The sequence below is a fragment of the Acanthochromis polyacanthus genome, chromosome 3, assembly GCF_021347895.1.
Source record: "Acanthochromis polyacanthus isolate Apoly-LR-REF ecotype Palm Island chromosome 3, KAUST_Apoly_ChrSc, whole genome shotgun sequence".
In the NCBI taxonomy this organism is placed as follows: Eukaryota; Metazoa; Chordata; class Actinopteri; family Pomacentridae; genus Acanthochromis; species Acanthochromis polyacanthus.
This window is the reverse complement of record NC_067115.1, coordinates 14,258,958-14,276,251: the sequence shown is the minus strand read 5'-3', so window position 1 is coordinate 14,276,251 and position 17,294 is coordinate 14,258,958. Positions and strand designations below refer to the sequence as shown.

Below are 17,294 nucleotides of genomic sequence, written 5' to 3'. Positions count from 1 at the left end.
ACACTTGGAAAAATGCTGTACACATTGAGGTTTTCTAGTTTTTGTAAAAAGAAGAATCATAGAAATTTAACTTTTTTTTTTTCCTTTTGATTTATGTCAATAATGCTCTGTTATGCTGCACAGAAGACATATTGCAGTTCTCTCATCTTCTAGCCATGGTTGTGCCATTTCTATAGAGGTACAGGACTTATACTGTGGAGAAAAATGAGCCCACAGTGAGTTAAATTGTGGTAGGAGCAAATAAAATGCCCAGAAACTGCTTAAGGTTCAACTTTTTTATCACAATCCTTCCCTTAAGTTCCCTCAGACCACCTACTTTTAGTCTACCTCTGCTCTCCTGTCTAAACTACTTTACATCATCTTCCTCAAACCATCACATTTCAGTAGGAACATGCTTTTTCCCCCAGTCTGAACCATCCCTCATCCCTCCCTCCGTCTGTCTACCTTGACGACGGGCCAGTAGTAGGGCTGGTTGAGCAGCTTGACGATGGCGGGGATGCCGTAGTGTCTCCTCACTGCGTTCTGCGCCACCTCGGCCTGCTGGTGACGAGAAGTCAGGTGGCGAAGAGCGCAAACGGCGGGTTCGGTCACATCTTCCTTCTCCCCGGCGCGCAATATGGCGTGGATCAGCGCTTCGACTCCGTTGCTTTGGGTGACCAGAGTTTTATTGTGGGCGTTGTTGCACGTGAGGTTCGACAGGATGCCGGTGGCGCAGGTGAGCATGTTAATGTCATCAGAGCTGAGCAGAGTCACCAGCGACTGCAGCAGGCTGTCCATACCCTCCTGCAAGAGGACAGATTTCTCATGAGTTCATCATGTGCGAAGTTACACAGTAATAATTCATGATGTTTGAGAGCAAGAGAGGAAATGTAAACAGTGACTGTGGACCTGCTTGGTGGCAGCATCAGACAGGTTCCTCAGCGTCCACAGGCAGTTCTGCTCCAGACGCTGGCTGGAGCCTGAGAGGTGTTTGCCCAGAGCCTGCATCCCACCTGTAGGGAACAGAGACAGAAAATCCCTCAGCTCTCAGCAACATCTCATAAAAAGTGCTGCCAAGGAAACACAGACTACAGTTCAGGGAACAAAAAGCTGACACACCTGTATGACCGCCTTGTGCACACAGGTGTGCACTGACACAGAAAACATACATCACATACCAGCCTCTACAATGGCAGGTTTGTTGCTGGGGCACACAGAGAGGACTTTGAGCACACGGCTTGTGGTCCACAGCAGCTTCTCATAGTTGTTGTTTCTCATGATTTGAACAAGACCCTCAGGACCGCCATTGGCAAGGATGATCAGCTGTTGAACAAAGACTGTGTGATTATGTGCTGCTATTCAACGGGAAAATAACTTTCACTTACAATGCGCAACTCTAACAAAGCCATGACCCCTCCGGGGAGATTAACTGCTTTTAATCCTGACTCATTTTACTACTCTCAGCAAATACCCACACCCATACACTCGCTGTTGCAGCACCTGAACAAATCTGTTCACATGCCACACCCAAAACAAAACACATGCACACACAAGCACACCAATGTGCTCACATTGCAGCACTTGGCTGCGATGAAGTGCACCAGCCAGTTTATTACATGCACTTGCACAAAACTTAACTGACAGTCTCCCATACACACCTTGCTCTCCTGGTTTCCATACGACAGCAGCTGCAGACAGTCTGTGGTGATGGCCAGAAACTTGGGGTTGCTCTTCTTCAGCAGGGGAACCATCCTCTGCAGTCCGTCAGCCAGACGCACAGCCATCTTAGCTCCCTCCTGGTGCAGCAGCAGGTTGTGGAGCGTGGTGATGGCATAGAAGAGCACCGACTCCATGGGGGAGCTGAGGAAGAGAAACAGTTGAGTTTAATGTGTGCCACAAAGTCATGAAATATACATTCTTTAACCCTCTGAACCCACCAAGGGGTTTGACAAACATGCTATTTCTTTAAAAATCACCAATACTAGACCCCTTCTCAGAGCAAGAAAACACAGGAGCAGTAAAAACAGGACAAGCTGGCAGGCTTTTCAACGGCCGTTAAACTAATCATATGTGACTATCGACTTTGTGGAGGAAAAACAACCAAATTAAAATCAGGATTTTTCATCCAAATTGCTTTCTTTTAAAAGCACCAGTTAAAATTTAGCCAAACAAACTGTTACCAGTCACTAGATTTTGTAAAAAAAAAAAAAACACTTCACGCAACTGTCAAACCATTAGCGACTCTGTTGTGACCAACAATCCTGTGAGATCAATTGAAGGACTTTTCAATCACTTTATTCTACATGTCATGTTTTAGTGGAACCCTGAAGTCTTGACAGACTCAACTGCAACCAACAGCCATGTAACAAACATTCTGTGACATTTTGGATGAACTGGGTTGAACTGCAGGATGCATTTACACAGAGCAGATAGGAGACAAACACTGCAACTTAAAAATGTAAATAGTAAAATATCTATAGTATTAAGGTCACCATCTACTCATCTGTTCATTTCTAGTACTAGTAACATCTGCAGGCACTGAGAAAAATGTTGGACATTTTTGTAGAATAAATAATCAAAACAGTGTAACTCAGATTTTTGGCTTTTGTTATGATTTGTGGCATACAGCACAGAAGACAGTACAGCACTCCTTTTAATTCCAGCCATGGTTGTGCTGTTCTCACAGAGGTGCACGATTTTGTTTTGCAGTGAAAAATGAGAACACGGGAGCATAAAACATCCCTAAACTGCTTGAGGTTCAGAAGGTTAAATAAAAAAATCTACTACTGGGAAAGCTCTCTGTTAGAAACAATCACCTATGACGTTTTAAGTGGTGTTTTAAATATTCTTTTCCGTTTACTTTTTAATTGAATTATGTTCCCACATTTCCCAGATTCCTCCCAAGACTATGCCTGAACTGAACCGACAGTGGGAGGAACAACAAGCCTTTCCAGCAGGTCTTCTGGCTGCTTTACAACATCGTCTTTTGAGTCATGTTGGTGACATTCTCCTGTTATATTCATTAAACATCTGATGTGATGTTTCCTTCTTGAAATGACCTGAAAGTAGCTGAACCGTAAAATACCTCAACATGACCTTAGAGTGTCTGTGGTGTCTTTCAACAAGGATTTCATGCAACCTTGAGTTGCTCTTCTGAAACAATTTTAGTGTTTTAAGATAAGATGTCCTTTTATATGTAAACCAGAATAAAGGAGACAAGGACTAAACTGTGACATAAGTACCTGAGCATGCGGACTAGAGCAGGGATTCCTCCGGACTTGAAGATGGACAGCAGGCCCTCTCTCTGGTGGGACAGGTTGTGGAGGATGCTGGCTGTGGCTCTTGCCGTCTCCATGTCGCTCGTGTTCTGCATGGCTCGCACCACCGCCGCCACCATCTGCGGGGACTGCATCAGCGCACGTCGTGATGCCTCCTTACGAGTGAGCTGGTTGACGATCTGTGCTGCCTTGCTGACCACCACCTGATCCGAGACGAAGAAAGGGAATTCATTTTTAGCGTTGATATTGAGATTAAGAGTGCCTACTTTGTTTATTTCTCCATTAATGGCACACATGTAGGGCTGCATCTACGTGTTTGTATAAATTGATGGTGACAGTTTCAAATTTGTCCGATCAAATGATAAAAAGGCAAACTTTTTAAATGTATAAAGCCTTGAAATAAGTATAGGGAGCAAATTTTATCAGCTTAAAGACTTCAAATTGTATCAAATCAAATCTGTTGAAGGAATAGGAACAGTGACTCGATTTCTAAGAACACTTTATTTACAGTTCCAAAAAAAAACAATTGCTAATACTCCTATCACATGTACAGTAAATATAAACGAATCATGTGAATTTTTGAAGTGTTGGCAAGCTGATATTGTATATTTGGAACGAGTAAGGTTCGACGTTTCCAGTCTTAGAGATACAGGAGCTAAGCTAACCAGCTGTTGGTGCACACGATGGTGATATTGATGTTTATTTGCAATTCTCAAAAGAAATTTTCAAAAATCTGCAATGCAATCAATTTATTTTTTGTAAATTTTACCTAAATTTTACCTAAATTCAGTGCTAATGTCAGACTTTCTCCCTGTAGCTGTGTTTCCATATAAATATAGAGCAAATTTAAAGTGCACTTGTTGGAAAATGCTACGATTTTTTTCTTTTTTAAATTGTTCTATAGTGCTTTGGGTGAATAAATTAGGCTGTGCAGTGTCATCAGAATGTGCTCAGGCTACGTTACACCACAAAGCAAGCAAGTTTTGTGCCAACCAAGAAACCTTGAAGAAGACAGAAACAAAATCAGTCGCCTTGGCCCTCACTTTGTTTCATGTATCTCATTTGCCTACATGTCAAATCCAGCAAAAACATATCATTTTCTGGAACCAAATATTGTAAAAAATAAAAAAAAAACTGAGTTTGGTGTAACCTTGACATCATGACTGACTGAATTTCAACCAACAGTCAGGGGCTCGTTGGATGAACTTGGCTAAACTGCAGGCTGTGTTTACACATTGCAGATAAGTGACAAACATATAAACGCATTAAAAATTTACATAGTAAAATATCTATATTATATAAAGAACCATTTTTTTTCTAGTAAGGGAGAGAGAGGCTTCAGAAATGTTGTTCAAGTTGTAATTATTCTTTCATGTCAGTTGGTACTGGTCATTTTTCATGTTGTCCAGAGTTTGAAACAGCTGATCAGTCCTGTGAGTTAAACGTTTAAAAAAGTCAGAACAGCAGAAAAGGTGTTTCCATCTCACGTGAAGCACAGAAACCCCCTAAAAAGAGCGCAAAAAACCCTTTGTTCAAATTTTACCTTTTCCAGTACAGTACTTCAGAAACGTGGCTTGTGTTTGTGCGTGTCTTTGTGTTCCTCACCTGGTCTTCATCATTGAGCAGCTTGGTGAGCTCAGGAACGGCACGTGTAGCCAGCTCAGCATCATCCTGGTAGTTGATCAGATGGATGATGGCCGTCTTGAGCATCTGCGAAGGCTCGGCCAGCCGCTGGACGTTAGTCATCTGGGACGGGTCCGTCTGAGTGGACAGGAAGGTGCTTCCTGCCTCCAGCGTCTCCGGGAACATCGCAGCCCGAACCCTCTGGGCTCTGGTCATCGCATACTGAGAATCCAGGTCTGTTAAGAAGCAACACGATGATGACAAACAGCTTACATGTAATTACAGCAAAGTTACAGCTTGTTGCTTGCTGCGTCTTCTTACCAGGCTCTGTAGTCGTGGTGGTGGTTATGGTGTAGTGTTTGGAGGTGGTGTACTCGCCACCGTCATCTCTGACTGTGGTGGCTGCAGAGTGGATGCCCGAGTCTTGGTTGTAATACGTCTGCTGCCACTCTTTCACCTTCCCCACACTAGTGTCCACATCACCCACTGCCAGACGTACAGAGGGGTGTTTAAAGTGTGTTGAAGTAACAGATTTATTAAACTTTATGTAAAAAGAGTTGAGGAAATTTAGGTAATTATCCTTTTGCAATTATTCTTTAAATATTTCCAATTTTTTTGTTAGCTTTACCACCCATTTTTCTCACCATTGAGTGTTTTACTTCAACACCAAATACAGGAACTCTTTTAGAAAGGGAACCTTTAGTTATCATTTGTATTAGGGAAGTGACGTTAGTACAAATGCGTGACAACAATAGTTGGAAGTTAGAAAGGTCGCAATCTAAATGTTAAACATCATTTTAGCCGGATGTGATACAGACAGAAGAGAAATCTAGAAAATGCACAAATGCAATCAGCGGACAGCCACTGCATTATTAAAACAGGATCTACAATTTCCAATTGAAAGGTGAAATACATAAACAAAACTTACTTTGCATTTCCATCCTTGTTTCCTGTTATTAAAGCAACAATGATGGAGCAAACCTAAAAGACACAGAGAAAGCCAAAGTCAGGACATACTTCTTCAACTGCAAACAGTGACGATACATTTCACAACAAAACCCCATCGTTTCATGAATTACTGAATATTCTGTCCGGCTCTCTGCTACCTACGAGTTTTTTTAAAAGACACCCGAGTATACCGGCTCACAAGTTGGACTCCCACCCCTCAGCCGTGCACCCTGACCTGAAAGTGACGGCGCAGAGCGGCAGAAGCAGCAATGTGTGAATGCAAGTGAGTGGAGAGACAGCTGTAAGTCTGAAATTCCAAGCAGCCTGAGTGACCTTTCACCCCAGGCCTCCACCCATGCAGCCGTGGGAGCAGCTTGATGCTGACATAACGCAGTGAGGAACCTGCCTGTCAGGTTTGCATTCCAGTGGTTGAGTGTGTTTGTGCGCAGAAAACACTCCTTGTCACACCGAAGCCTGAACTTACATATGAAGCAACTTGATTTTAATTTTTATTAGTCATTTTGGATGCAACCAGTTACCTCCTGCAACACTTCTGAGCCTCTTTAAATATTTTTTTTGCAATCCTGGAAACTTTTCAAACTACACAACTGTGCTGGTTGCTACTTGTTGGTGCAAGTTTGTTCCACTCCTCCCACATCATCTTGTTGTCTTGATAAAAAAAAGTTCTTCTTGCTACAGTAAAGTCGCGTCACCATTAAATGCATGTACCTTGGTGTAAGAATGTGGGTTGTACACATTTTGAAAAATTGTACCAAACATTGAACAAAATCTGCTGCCAGAACAATGAGAGACTATGTGTCAAAATAAATGGAATACTTGTGTTTTCATCCCGAAACAAAGACCAGACATGAAAAACAGATTATGCACGGAAGAGGCCTCACAGATCCAGAGTTAGACCCTGACTGTCAGGACATGCGATGGATGTTTTCTATCTCTGCAGCCTGGATGTGAGTCACTGCTTCTCTTCATCACACAAAAATCTGCATCTATAATAGCCGCCTGCCACTGCGTGCGACATTATGACCGATAGCACAATGCATTCACTGTGCTGGTCGCAAGTGTTTTCAGATGTCTGACTGCTGAGGACATTGTGTTTGAGTTTTGCAGATGCACTGGAGGCATGAGGGGTGTGTGTTGGGGGTTGAAGAAGAGTCACTCCACATGGCGTAGTCAGCAAACAACAGTTTCCACACACGAGGGGAAGAAATGCTTTTGTATGACAGCTGCTTACAATGTGATTCCATTTAATAAGCAACTGCTACCAGTATCAGCCATCTTTACTGCTAGTAAAACAAGTCACAACGCTGAGCTGCTGAAACCCTTAAATTACCACCTTTACCTGTGCTTACATTAAAATCCATGGAACAATCATCCTCACACAACTTAACAATGTGGCAAATACTGTAATCAAAGTTGATTGATGGGTTATGGAGTTACAATTTGCACAGCGCTGCATTGCTTTGTCTCTCTGCCTTAACGCCGAGGTTGTACATCATGTACTTGTGAAGGTGCCACTCCCTCATCTGTTTTACCCTCTGGCTTTGCATAAAGATGTGTTTGAGTCCCTCAGTCGACCCAGCCCAGTTTTTCTCCCCTCTGAATTCACACAGTGTGTTTGCGCTGGTGTGTGTGTGAGAGCTTTACTGTGGCTCGTGCAAGGGGCTTTGTTTTCCAATACAATTTGTATGCTGCATGCTCCTCATTTTTCTCTCGTTGTTATGCAGATGTACAAAGCCCTTTCACCTGAACCAGATATTCTTGTAAGGTTCCAACATGTATGTAGCTTTCATCCCCTTTCACCGTGGCAGGGAGCAGCAGCAGCAGCTCAGCGAGTTTCATCGGGAGTGAGTCTGGCGTGAGATCCTGCAGGACGAGGCCTCACAGGACTGTCTGTGCTTGCAGCTACATGCTACCTTACAGATAACACACTGACTCACACAACTATGCTTACAAGTCACTGTGCATTCTCAGCTTTCTTGCGAAAGGTGTGGCTTCTTTACAGACACAATCATAAGCGTTGGTCTCGAGATGATAAGCGAATACTGATTGACTATCGGTTTATTGATCAAGATGGCAATGAGAATAACTCGACCTTTTGACAAGGTTTTATTGCTCCACTGATAAAGGCACATACACAACTGATATAAACAGAGCCCAAATAACTTTTTGTTTGAAGCAGAAAGCCTGTATGTATGCCATGTCCACATAGAACCTTCCTGTTCTCTGCAAATCAGGGACAGTGTTTGTGTAGTCTTTGTTTTCCTGGGCGAGGCAGCGGGTTCAGCCAACTGTTGCAATGCTGTGACACGCCCGGCCCATCGCCTAGGTAACTGAAAGTCTGCACTGTACTGTGGGGGTTTTATCTGCTGACCCATCTCATGTCTGAAGCTATGGGCACTTGTTTGTTGATAACTGCTGCTCCCTCTTGGGCTTGGGAAATTATTTCTTTCTTTTCTGTCTCTCTCTCCACAAAGCCCATAGCTGTGATCCAAGAAAAGAAAAGCTGAGTGACAACTTAGACAAGAAAACTTTTCCCTCGGTATATTACATGTGACAATCAAGGCTTATCTGCTAATCTCTAGCACTGTTCAGTGCCAACAAAAGGCCACTGGTTGTTTTGTGTAATTCTGACTGGACTTTGCTCCCTTCCAGTTAATGAGTGATGCACCCAGCCACTCTCACTGTACCTTGCTCCGTCATCCCATTTACCAACACCATCCGTCTGCCCACACAGCCTCAGAGCAACATGGAGGCCAAACTTCAGGAAAACACACATTTCACACTCGTCACCTCCCACTATCTTGTTAAGCAACAGCCTCTGTGGATGGCTTCAGGAGGCTTTACCAAAGAAAAAAAAACTTGCACAGTAAAAGCAGGAATGCGTGTCAGTGAACCCTGCCAGTGAGCGAGTTGCAACAGAAAAGCAGAGATGGATACTGTTGAGCGCCGGGCGCTGAAACGCTGGTGCGACATTCCACACTAACATTGTATATTCAGTGCTGTCCTGAGTCCAAGTGTAAATCTTGAAGCTGAAAGAAAGGGCATGTATTTCCACTATTCGCAAACAAAAGCTTTCTAAACTTGACTCATAAATAGTGACTTGCTGAAAGGACCAGATGAGGATACGGTGACTGTGACGAAGGATGAGTAACTCTGTTCTCAATTATGAGAACATATTCACAATCCTGCCTCCCCCACAGGCATGACGGACAGGGAGTGTCTCCCCAGCAGTGACAGGTTCTCAATAAGGGTGTGGTGGTGGCGAGTGTATGACTGTTAAGAATGAAAGCACCTAATAGCTCGAGGCGAATCTACCGTTTAATTCTCTTCAGTATCCTTGCTATAATTAATACGTTTCGCAGCTGCAAACTGAGTGTAGTAAGGAAAAACATTCCAGCAGGCCAGATTTGGACTTGGCTGGCCTAAGCTCTTCTTTGTATCACAGCAGGAATGAATCAGGTCAGGGAAGAGGCCCAAGGGGGGCTGGAGATGAACTCTGGTCATATTCCAGCCATATTCAAGTGGCTCCTAACATACTTAACAGTGTTCGTAGTGATTTGTTATTTAGCCACATGCCTGTTTGGCAGGCCAAGATGTAAATAACATTTTCTCTGGGCATCTGCTGTTTGCTCTATGGGCTTTAACACACCTGCTTGAAAATAGTAAGCTATTAGAGTCAAGTTTAAAGGAGTAGTTAGACATTTTTGGGTAATATGTTTGTCTTCTCACATAGAGTTACATTAGTAAACTGACACAGCTCTCTGTCGATTAGGTATATTAAATATGAAGGTTGACGCAGCTGCCAGTTAGCTTAGCTTAGCATGAAGACTAGACCGGAAAGGAAACAGCAAGCCTGAGTCTGTTGAAATACAAAAATTTTGACCTTCAAGCATCTCTGAAATGTATTATACACACGTGGACAAAATTGTTGGTGCCCCTCAGTTAAAGAAGGAAAAACCCACAATTCTCACTGAAATCACTTGAAACTCACAAAAGTAACAATAAATAAAAATTTATTGAAAATTAAATAATCAAAAACAGCCATTACTTTTGAATTGTTGATTAACATAATTATTTAAAAAAACAAACTAATGAAACAGGCCTGGACAAAAATGATGGTACCTCTATAAAAGATTGAAAACTATTTGACCAGAGTGACATGATTAACTCAGGTGTGTCATTTAATTGACATCACAGGTGTTTCCAAACTCATAATCAGTCAGTCTGCCTATTTAAAGGGAGACAAGTAGTCACCCTGCTGTTTGGTGAAAAGGTGTGTACCACACTGAACATGGACAACAGAAAGCGAAGGAGAGAATTGTCCCAGGACATCCGAAAAAAAATTATAGACAAACATCTTAAAGGTAAAGGCTATAAGACCATCTCTAAACAGCTTGAAGTTCCTGTGACAACAGTGGCTCATATTATTCAGAAGTTCAAGACCCACGGGACAGTAGCCAACCTCCCTGGACGTGGCCGCAAGAGGAAAATTGATGACAAATTGAAGAGACGGATCGTTGGAATTGTATCCAAAGAGCCCAGAGCAACCTCCAAAGAAATTAAAGGTGAACTCCAAGGCCAAGGTACATCAGTGTCAGATCGCACCATTCGTCGTTGTTTGAGCCAAAGTGGACTTCATGGGAGACGACCAAGGAGGACACCACTGCTGAAAAAAACTCATAAAAAAGCGAGACTGGAATTTGCAAAAATGCATGTTGACAAGCCACAAAGCTTCTGGGAGAATGTCCTTTGGACAGATGAGACCAAACTGGAGCTTTTTGGTAAGGCACATCAACTCTATGTTCATAGACTCAAAAACCAAGCATACGAAGAAAAGAACACTGTCCCTACGGTGAAACATGGAGGCTCAGTAATGTTTTGGGGCTGCTTTGCTGCATCTGGCACAGGGTGTCTTGAAAGTGTGCAAGGTACGATGAAATCTGAAGACTATCAAGGCATTCTGGAGAGAAATGTGCTGCCTAGTGTCAGAAAGCTTGGTCTCAGTCGCAGGTCATGGGTCTTCCAACAGGACAACGATCCAAAACACACAGCCAAAAACACCAAAAGACAAGTGGAGCTGTTTGCTCATGAGGAGTGGGCCAAAATACCTGTTGACAGCTGCAGAACGCTCATTGACAAATACAGAAATCGTTTAATTGCAGTGATTGCCTCAAAAGGTTGTGCAACAAAATATTAAGTTATGGGTACCATCATTTTTGTCCAGCCCTATTTCATTAGTTTGCTTTTTTAAATAATTATGTTAATCAACAATTCAAAAGTGATGGCTGATTTTGATTATATAATTTTCAATAAATTTTTATTTATTGTTACTTTTGTGAGTTTCAAGTGATTTCAGTGAGAATTGTGGGTTTTTCCTTCTTTAACTGAGGGGTACCAACAATTTTGTCCACGTGTGTATATTAATAGTCCTGCACACAAATAAGCTAAGCTAACCATATCTGGCAGCAGCTTGATATTTATTGTTGCGACATGACAGCGATACCAATCCTCTCATATGGCTTGTGGCAAAAAAGCAAACATGAAACTGTTAATCACACGTTTTCCTACTCATGAGAGCGTCGCGGCCCCACTGTCGAAACGTAACCTCCTCTGGTGTACATGTGATTTCTAACAGGCTTGCTAATGTTACGTTTAGGCTGACAAGCAAATAAAGCAGATTATGTCAGAAGCACACATCTGTAAAGCCTCCTGGACCATCTGGACAGATAAACTATTTGACATATAGGCCAGCCAGACACCCCCCCCCCCCACACACACACACACCCTGCTTCATATATGTCCCCTGACATGCAACCCACACTCCTCTTGCTATGAACTGTTACCCAGATGACTTTAGCACACACTCTCTCTGTACGCACAAGACCCAAATCCTCCTGACACAGTAAATGGCAGCTTCAGCCAGCTGAGTCTCAACATCTCTGCATCCTTTCTGCACACATTTGGGGTTCAGCCATCCCAAAGGGGGATACAGCTTAACACATCCTCTCCTGGTCTTCAAACCGCATGTCTCTCATCCCCTCCTTGTTCAACAATAGCCGCTATGGTACTGTAATGGTGGCAGCAGGGCTAAACTGGATAGCCATTTGCTATAAATCAATAAGGGAGGATGTGAAGTGGTGCACAGCTAATGGATTTATTGCGGTGGGTGACAGGAAGCGATGGTCAACATTATCTGACTCACCAACACTGCCAGGCCTTCTGGTCAGAGAGGGGAAGTTTGCTAGGAGAAGTTCTACTCTCACATACAGCTGATGTAGAGTCATGGTGACAAACTGCTGTAAGGTTTCACGTCAAGGCCACATTTCGCAAGAGCAGAAACTTCTTGGGAGAGAGCATCTGTCAATTGTCTGTAGCAGGCAGTTGATAAAATCCAGACCACTGCAACGTCACCGTACCAAGAGCCCACAGAGAACCAAACAGCCAATTACACGTTACTGACGCGCACTTGTGCAACACACAAGCTGAATTTGTCAGTGCTGCTCCTCCTTGCCTGATCTGGAAGCATTCCCAACAACGCTGCCAATGAATAAAATAAGCAGCAGAATAGCTAATGTCGTCTGATCTGCCAGGAGAAATTCACTGCAGCTCCTTTAATGAGTTAAATTAGGCCAGTGGATGCGATATGGTGACTGTAAACTGGTGTGTGGCTGTTTGCTCCCTGTGGGATCTTGCTGTGAATCAAAGGAAATGTGAGCAGTCTCAGAGGAGGTGCCTGAGTGTAGGCCAGAGTCAGATTACACAAAACTGATAAAGGAGGAGGGAATGAGTGAAAAAAAGAAAAAGAAAAAAGTGGGTGTACCCCGGGTGGTAATAAATGCTCATTTGCAAGGACTGAAGAGAAACAAAGTTCACAAAGGAGTCCATTAACAAATCATGTTCCTTCTTATCATGAAACAATGCATCAAAAAGATAAAATACTTCAACATTTAATGGGCAGTTTCTCAGGTTTTGGTGTAAGAAAGTGTTTTTAGTGCAGTGATTTTGTCCGTGGACCAAAAAGAAGAAGGATATCCCCCCCTCCATGTTGTTTGGCCGATGTCAGGAAGGAAGAGGATGAACTAAGTCTCTGATAGCACAGAGAGCATCTGTGTTACTTTGTTTGGGGTAGAGAGGAAAAGAGTAGCAGCATTGTCCCATTGACTGCTGTCACAGTGAAAAGGAAACTGGTCTCAAGTGTCCCTCCGACTGAATGCAACCGAAAAAGGGTGAAGCGCATCAAGATGGCTCAGTGTGTTCGCCGGCCAAGTTTAGCGGATAAAGCTGCATCCAAAAACCTGGTTTAAAGGCCTGATGGGGAGGTTTCTCCTCGAGCTGCCACCGCCACGCATCAGTGTGTGCCTGAGCACTGAGGCGATGTGACAGATGATTAATTTTTCATGGAGATTAGAGGCACGAGGGACTGAGAGGGAGAGCAGGGCAAAAGTCTGAGGGGACCCTAAAGAACACAGCAAGTTCCTCTGACAAGTTCAAGTTCACAGTTTGTTCATCATAATGCAAACGCACCAAAACTGTCTGATTCTGACAACCTTGTCATGTTATTTGTTGCACTGCAAGATACAAAAACCTCTAAAACGTCAACTTTCAAAGATAAAGAAGAAATGAAAGCAGTAGGAACAGCCTTGATTGTCTAGAACACTGTTGGGGTTTTCTTCAGTTTATCCAGCATTCACAGGCACCAGGGTTGCACAACTCTCACAACCCAAGAGAGAAATCCTTGAAAAGCATTGAACAAAAGAAAACAACTTTAATAAAAACAGCAGCATGAGATTTTACCTCAGCAAATGTAAGAACTAGATGTTATTTGTGTCGCTTATCTAACAAGTCAAGCTTCTCTGTGGATTTGAGCTGTTTCTACCACACCCTTGCTGTCCTCACTTTTCCTCATAGAAGTGTAATTAAGGGACAGGGAGGAGGTGAAGAAAAAAACATAAGACACCGCACGGACTCATCGGAGTCGCTGTGCTGAGAGGCACAACTCAGCCAAATCATCCAACTGTGAAAACTTTGTCTTTTGAGTCAGCGCTGGAATCTGGTTCACTCCCTCACTGCCTAGTTGTCAGTAATGAAAAAATTATCAATGGTAATGTATTCATGAAGAAAACAGTGGGATTCAGCTATTTCCAGCATGCTGTTGGACTGATGTGTGGGTGTTTCGGACAGCTTTGATTTGAAGAGCTGACTTGAAATGACCCGCCTGGCTTTTAAAGCACGAGTGATGGGGAGAAACAGCCATTAGGCCTTTGACATTTTAAGTAAGGGCCATTTTCTTGCCCTTGTCTGATCCCAGTGAGAGAACTGCTGGAGGTAAATAATTAACTTCGGGGACTGTCATGAGTAGAGTTCAGCTGGGCAGTGCCAGTTTACTTGCTCAGCATTATACCACTGTGCTGAGCAAGAAGCTTCTGATTTTAGATTTGTTGGTGACAGCAGAAATCTGTTTCAGTCGATGCTGCCAATTATTTAATAACCATAATAATCCTAAATAAAGAAATTATTTTCTGTAAAGAAGAAATTCTTTTCAGTGAAACTGAATTAGCCCCTTCACTAATTGCTCTGCCTTGACTTAATTTCCTTGTTTAAAGCAAAAAAAAAATCATTTTTTTTTTTGCTGGTTAAAGACAATAATAATGAAGGTGAATGAAGCCCTGGGTGTCTGGAGGGTGCAGGGTTGAATAAATCTGCTTTACACTTGACCACAGCATTGTCCGAAGAAGATTTCCTCTTAAGCCTCAGGAGGTTAACCCCATGGAGGTCTTGATGCCGTCACACCACTTCACTTTAACCCACAAAGACCTCTGTCGTGGCTGATGGGGAAACTTTATCTCCCTGCGTCTCCTTCTCCATGGGAACAGTGAAACACAAAGGCAGGGTGATAATGCAAACACAGTGCAGGTCAGTCGACTTGCGGCTGAAACCAACCCCCCTCCCCCCCACTGGAAACTACTCAGCCAGGCACCACTGCACAGAGACAGAGGTGAGCCGAGACAGTGAATCTGCATGAAAAAAAATTAAAACCAAGAGGTTAGACGGTAATCCCCCTTTGAGAAGTGCGGACCTATTTATACACTGAAGGATCTCCTGGCCTCTTGCTCTGCTAATGTAGGACAGTACCAGGGAATTAAGCAGGAGGGGGGAGATTATCACCGTGCCACCACAGCTGTAGCCGTGAAATCTACAGTAAGTCATCCCCACCACCACCACCGCCGCCGTCCCACCCACCCTCCTCACTGAGGGCAGACGGGAACAGCTTTCCAACCACGGCGCTGTCTGCATCTGCAAAGACCGAACTGGCACAAAGTAGCGGCACCTTGTCCGATCTGACCTGACAGACATTCAACAACCTCAGCTGGATGCTTTGGTCTACAAACAGGCAGGATTCCACAGACTTGTTTGGCGCTTTGTGCTCCATGCTGATAATTCAAACCCAAGAACAATAGATGGCGTGATTCAGTGTTTACCGGTCCAAGAGAGAAAAGCTCAGTTTACCTTCAAAACTCGACCTTCGGCTTTAAAAGGCATTAAAGTTGCTCATGGAGGACGCACAGAAAGGCAGATAAGATATAAGTAATTTCAACTGGATGCTGATTACAGTGGATTTACTGGTGAAATCGAATGAAAGAAATTTGTGATCCTGTGGTTACTAAGCAGCGTTCAAACATCTGCCAAGGTAGTGACATCATAGGAAAATTTGGCAACACCTGGAAACATCACTGCTGACATTTTCGCAGTGGGTGTGGACGGGAGTCATAGTAACACCTATATATCACCACTGACATACATTTCTGACATGCAGGAACACAGACCTTAACCCCTTCAAGGACAGATAGCTCATTAGAATATTTACTATCGCTTCAGTTCATGTAGTGAAACTCAGGGATGCTACTAACGACTATTTTTGTGTCCACTTACTGTGACGTTTATTTTATGGATTGGATATTGGCTTGTGAGACGTCAGACAACTGAGCGCACAGTTTCCAATAACCGATGCAGTGTTAAAATTGAATTTTATGTCCAACCAACAGTCCTAAATACAAAGACATTCAACATATTGAGGACTAAGAAAAACATTTAAGAGTATGGTAAAAAAAACAAAAAAAAACAAAAACAAAACATACTCAAACAACTGATACTGAATTTCTGGGTCTGATGCTGACACCAAATTTTAGAAAGTGACACATTTCAGTATCAATATTATCACCCCATATCATTTCTAAAATAAATTTAAGGATGTTGGTTATATATTGAAAAGTGAAAATGATGGGGTTATTGTTTATTATTCTTCCAGTAATGTCTTTCAGTTAGTTAGTATCTTAATATGAAGACAGCTCTCTGACTCCGCACCACCACAGGTTCTGCTACATGTACTGCAGACACTGCTGATGTACACCATGGAGTCAGAGCCAGCTGGACAAACTACATATTTTTAAATTACCTCAAACAGCTTTTACTTCAATATATTCATTTAAAAATAAGTTTTATCTCCACATACATCAACATATGCCAATACTGGTATATATTAGATAGGCAAACATTGGAAAAAAGTAATGGATAACAGATATATTAGTCAGCCTTTAGTGAAAATTTGCCAGTAATACCTGACTTAAACAATCAATTGATAAGTTCATAATTTTCTAATAATGAGCTGGTAATGATTAGAACAATACATTCTTTGTTGTTTCGTGGGCAGTGTTCTATGCTGTCTATGAAAGTAGGTTTATCTTTAAGCATTCAGATATAAATTGTGAAACCCATTTTTGTTTTTTCTTATCTTTCAGAGCAGAATTTTTCTTCCATTGTTTCTCTTCACCTGTCTCCTTTTTACGCACACAAATGAGGCGCACAAACTTCCAATGACACTCTATTGACAAATGACGTCAAGTTAAATGATCGATACTGGTACTAAGCGTCATTATGATCTGACAGAATGAGTTCTTTGACACTTCGGGCAGAGATAAAACTTAGTTTAACACGACATGGCAAACTTTGGGAGTCTGGACAGCTCGCTGTGAGCTCCGTATCAGCAGACAACAGCGGCCAACCTCGGGCATGCGGAAATGAATTCAAACACAAAGCTGAATTTGCGCACAGGTAGACAAAACATGAAAACACGCACGAACTAACAAAAAAAACATACGCATTGTTTTTGTAGAAAACAGGATGCAAATTGATGTACGTGTAAAGAATGAAAAAAAAAAAACAGGCAGAAATTAAGATCAGTTTAAGAACAGTAAAAACTGTCGGGAAAGGTACAATCGGTGAATCTTACCTGTCGAAACGCGCGGATTCTTTTTGGATTATTCCAGATCAGTGTGGTTTTTACAACTATTCTCCAGTACAGGACACTTCAGTGTGTTTCTTTTCTCTCCACTCCACTCTGTCTCTCCCCCTTCTGCTGGTGCTGGCCGACAGTCCTCTGAACAAAAA

General features: G+C 42.7%; 1 protein-coding gene across 2 annotated transcripts in view; it reads right to left on the bottom strand.

Moving 5' to 3' along the window:
* The window catches only part of jupa (junction plakoglobin a), a 24,835-nt gene extending 7,541 nt beyond the window's left edge, over window positions 1–17,294 (bottom strand). For both annotated transcript variants that reach the window (XM_022207622.2, XM_022207630.2), the window contains exons 1-9: window positions 17,137–17,294; window positions 5,809–5,861; window positions 5,202–5,366; window positions 4,863–5,116; window positions 3,222–3,460; window positions 1,638–1,839; window positions 1,158–1,302; window positions 889–992; window positions 445–783 (exon numbers count right to left, since the gene is read on the bottom strand). In XM_022207622.2, the coding sequence (XP_022063314.1) occupies window positions 445–783; window positions 889–992; window positions 1,158–1,302; window positions 1,638–1,839; window positions 3,222–3,460; window positions 4,863–5,116; window positions 5,202–5,366; window positions 5,809–5,821 (1,461 nt within the window). In that variant the 5' untranslated portion in view covers window positions 5,822–5,861; window positions 17,137–17,294. The remainder of the gene's footprint in view (window positions 1–444; window positions 784–888; window positions 993–1,157; window positions 1,303–1,637; window positions 1,840–3,221; window positions 3,461–4,862; window positions 5,117–5,201; window positions 5,367–5,808; window positions 5,862–17,136) is intronic.